The 3,113-nt window shown below is 39.9% G+C and overlaps 1 protein-coding gene across 1 annotated transcript; it reads right to left on the minus strand.

The window, feature by feature from the left end:
- Nucleotides 1-413: 413 nt before the first annotated feature.
- Nucleotides 414-2,581, minus strand: LOC138349251 (uncharacterized). The gene is made up of 3 exons (XM_069299568.1): nt 1,518-2,581; nt 1,224-1,475; nt 414-615 (listed from the first exon to the last, which is right to left on the minus strand). The coding sequence occupies exons 1-3, from the start codon at nt 2,579-2,581 to the stop codon at nt 414-416; spliced, it is 1,518 nt and encodes a 505-aa protein (XP_069155669.1).
- Nucleotides 2,582-3,113: the final 532 nt, after the last annotated feature.

The following is a 3,113-nucleotide window of genomic DNA, read 5'->3' on the forward strand; positions in this document are numbered from 1 at the left end:
ACAGTGCCCTAACTTATAAAAATTTAACGAACATACCTGGGCACAACAGATCCTACCAAAGGTCCGTCAAAGGTACGACGGTCTATCGATGGGTCCGTCGATGGGTGCACCAGACCAATTTTCTGTAGATTTCTGGTAATTTGGTCCCTGCACATTTGACACCCATTAATCTAATCTTTTAATGTTTTCTGTACACTTTTCATTTTGAACACGGACTCTAGTCTACGAACTAGCCGACACTTTTAAAGAAAAATAAAAGAACATTCAGACGTGACATAAGTAATAAAAGCAAAAATTATGCAACTATTCATAGAAAATTAAGAAAAACCTAGAGTTGGCTAGAGGATACATAATGGGTTGAATCTCAATCAGCACTTGATTTAACATAGGCACGACGAAGGACTCTTGATTACTCAAACTTCATCAAGATGGTATGCCTCGATCACTTCATTCGCCGTTTCAGCATACCCTAGATAGATTTTGATTCGCTGCCCGTTCACCTTGAACCTTACCCCCTCCTTGTTCTCCAAATCAACCGCACAATGAGGGAATAGTTGGGTGATCAAATAGGGACCATTCCATTTGGATTTAAGTTTGACCGGAAACAAGCGCAACCTAGAATTGAACAAAAGCACTAAATCCCCAACCAAAAAGTTGTGCTGCTCAATCTTTTGGTCATGTTACTTTTTCATCTTTTCTTTGTAGTGGGCTGCACTTTCGTATTCCTTCAAGAGAAATTCATCAATATCATTCAATCCTTTTAACCTATGTTAATCAAGGTTAACTCTTCTTTTTTGTTATTTCCCGGTAATCATACACACTCTCACTCCAGTCACCGATCTCATCGAGACAAGCTCATTTTTCACATTGGGGACCACATTCATTTCCCTTTTCTTAGGTACACACTGAACATGGCATACCCAACTACTGTCGACGATTGGATATATCACTTCAACATCCAACAACTTAATAATTTCCTTCTTCAACACCTGTTGCATAGGTGGATTTAAACATCTCTGGTGCTCAATACTTAGCTTATGATCGGGCATGAATTAGATTTATGTGAACAAATCCCGGTAGGGAACCGAATAATATCCACAATAGTCAACCAAATATCTCTTTTGAACCTTTTTAACAACTCCACCATGCTCTCAACTTGATGCACATTCAAATCTGATGCTCTAATTACCGGCAAAGTGTCACCTTTTCCCAAGAATACATACCTCAGATGAGGTGGTAGAGCCTTAAGTTCTATTTTTAGAGCTTCATGTATAGATTGTTGTGCGGGTGGAGACTCGCGATGCTTCATATATAACTCCAACTTCTTTGGTTTAAACTGAACATCACCTCGATCAAGAGCCACGACCAATGACCCATACACTTCAATGCAATCACTATTAAAATTCATGATTAATGCCTCTAGTGCTTCTACACTCATACACTCTTCTATTTGTACCTTAGATGACTTTTCAACCCTGTAAGATATGGCAGATACCGATTGGATCTCACCACTCTACCTCATGGACCTATAAATGTTGAAAGTCACTTCTTCATTGTTCAACCAAAATTTTGTTTTTGCTTTCTCCATATTAACCAAGGTTCTACACGTAGCAAGTAATGACCTCCCAAGAATAATAGGCACGTCAAAATCGACCTCACAATCCAGAATCACAAAATTGACAGGAAAAATGAATGACTCAACCTTTAATAACACATCATGGAGTATCCCAATAGGCCTGTTCGCCGTTCGATTGGCCATCAGTAATTGCATTGCATTGGGCTTTTGGTCACCCAAACCTAATTTCTTGTTAATAGCGAGAGGCATGAGATTTATGCCTGCCCCAAGATTACATAATGCTTTCGCAAAGTGTAATAACTCAATTGTACATGAAATAGTGAAGGCACCCATATTTTCTTTCTTTTGCACTAGAGACCTTGTAGCAATAGAACTGCAATGCTGCATTGTAACATCATTCTCAAAATTGACTGATCTTTTCTTAGTGACCATATCTTTCATGAACTTTGCATAAATGGGAATTTTTTCAAGATCTTCTATCAAAGGGACATTGATGGAATGCTGTTTGAGCATAGTGATAGAACGCCGATATTTACCATCCTCGGTCTTTTTCACTAACCTTTGTGGAAATGGAGGTTGTGGTCTAGGCATGGGGGTTACCTTTTGGGGTACCTCAGCTTGTTTCCCCGTTTTGTCTCCTAACTCACCACTAACCTCCACTACCTCATCATCACCTCTTTTCAAATTTTCTACAACAGACGACATCGGCGGATCAATGGTTTGATTACCACCTCGAGTTGTGACTGCCATACAATGTCCATCATTTTTTAGATTTTGGACAACATTGCTAGGTAGAGTGTCCGGTTGGCGTGGGTTCACAGTTGAAGACAAATGGGCCATTTGCAACTCAAGATGCTTGATCATGATTGCATGTGCATCAACTTGTTTCCCAATACTCGCTAAGTAACTCCTCAACTCTTTAGTCTGCTCATCACTAGCATCAAACCTCCTCATCATTTTGTACAACATATCCATAATTGGTGCCATACTTCCTCCACCATCCATAGAAGCAACTTCACGATTTTAAGGTGGAATATAGGGCCCAGTCCTATCATTTTTGTTACCATAGTTACCCTTATTGAAGTTGATGTCGCGGTTGTAATTCCCATCTCGAACATAATGACCCTCTCAATTTTAATTACCATAGTTCCAACCTTGAATTTCTTAACCTTGCGCCAATTATCCCTATTGGACCTTGGGAAATTGGTCGGAAATACCCCGTCTACTCATTTACCGCATAAGAGTCCTCCTCGTAGTAATACTCATCAGTCGGTGCTGGTGGTTTAGATAAGTAGTTCACCACATTTACTTTTTTTCACCTCAGTGACGTGTTTCAACACAAACCCAAGCTCAGTTCTCATTTGATCCATTTCTTCATGAATCTCATCTGTGGTTGGGTTATGTGCAGACTGCACTGCAAAAGTGTTTCTCCCCGTATCTGACTTTCTAGTGCTGAAAGCTTTATTATTTCGGGAGATTTTCTCTAACTTCTCAGGGATCTCAACATAAGGACACTCCCCATAAGGACACTCCCCAT

Source organism: Solanum lycopersicum, chromosome 6 (genome assembly GCF_036512215.1).
Source record: "Solanum lycopersicum chromosome 6, SLM_r2.1".
NCBI classification, from domain to species: Eukaryota; Viridiplantae; Streptophyta; class Magnoliopsida; order Solanales; family Solanaceae; genus Solanum; species Solanum lycopersicum.

Coding starts and splice junctions, on each gene's coding strand:
- LOC138349251 (XM_069299568.1), bottom strand. CDS start 2,581: ATGGATGGTGGAGGAAGTATGGCACCAATTATGGATATGTTGTACAAA. Junction 1,476..1,517: donor AACATTTATAGGTCCATGAG/GTAGAGTGGTGA, acceptor CATATCTTACAG/GGTTGAAAAGTCATCTAAGG. Junction 616..1,223: donor GCTCTACCACCTCATCTGAG/GTATGTATTCTT, acceptor GTTCAATTCTAG/GTTGCGCTTGTTTCCGGTCA.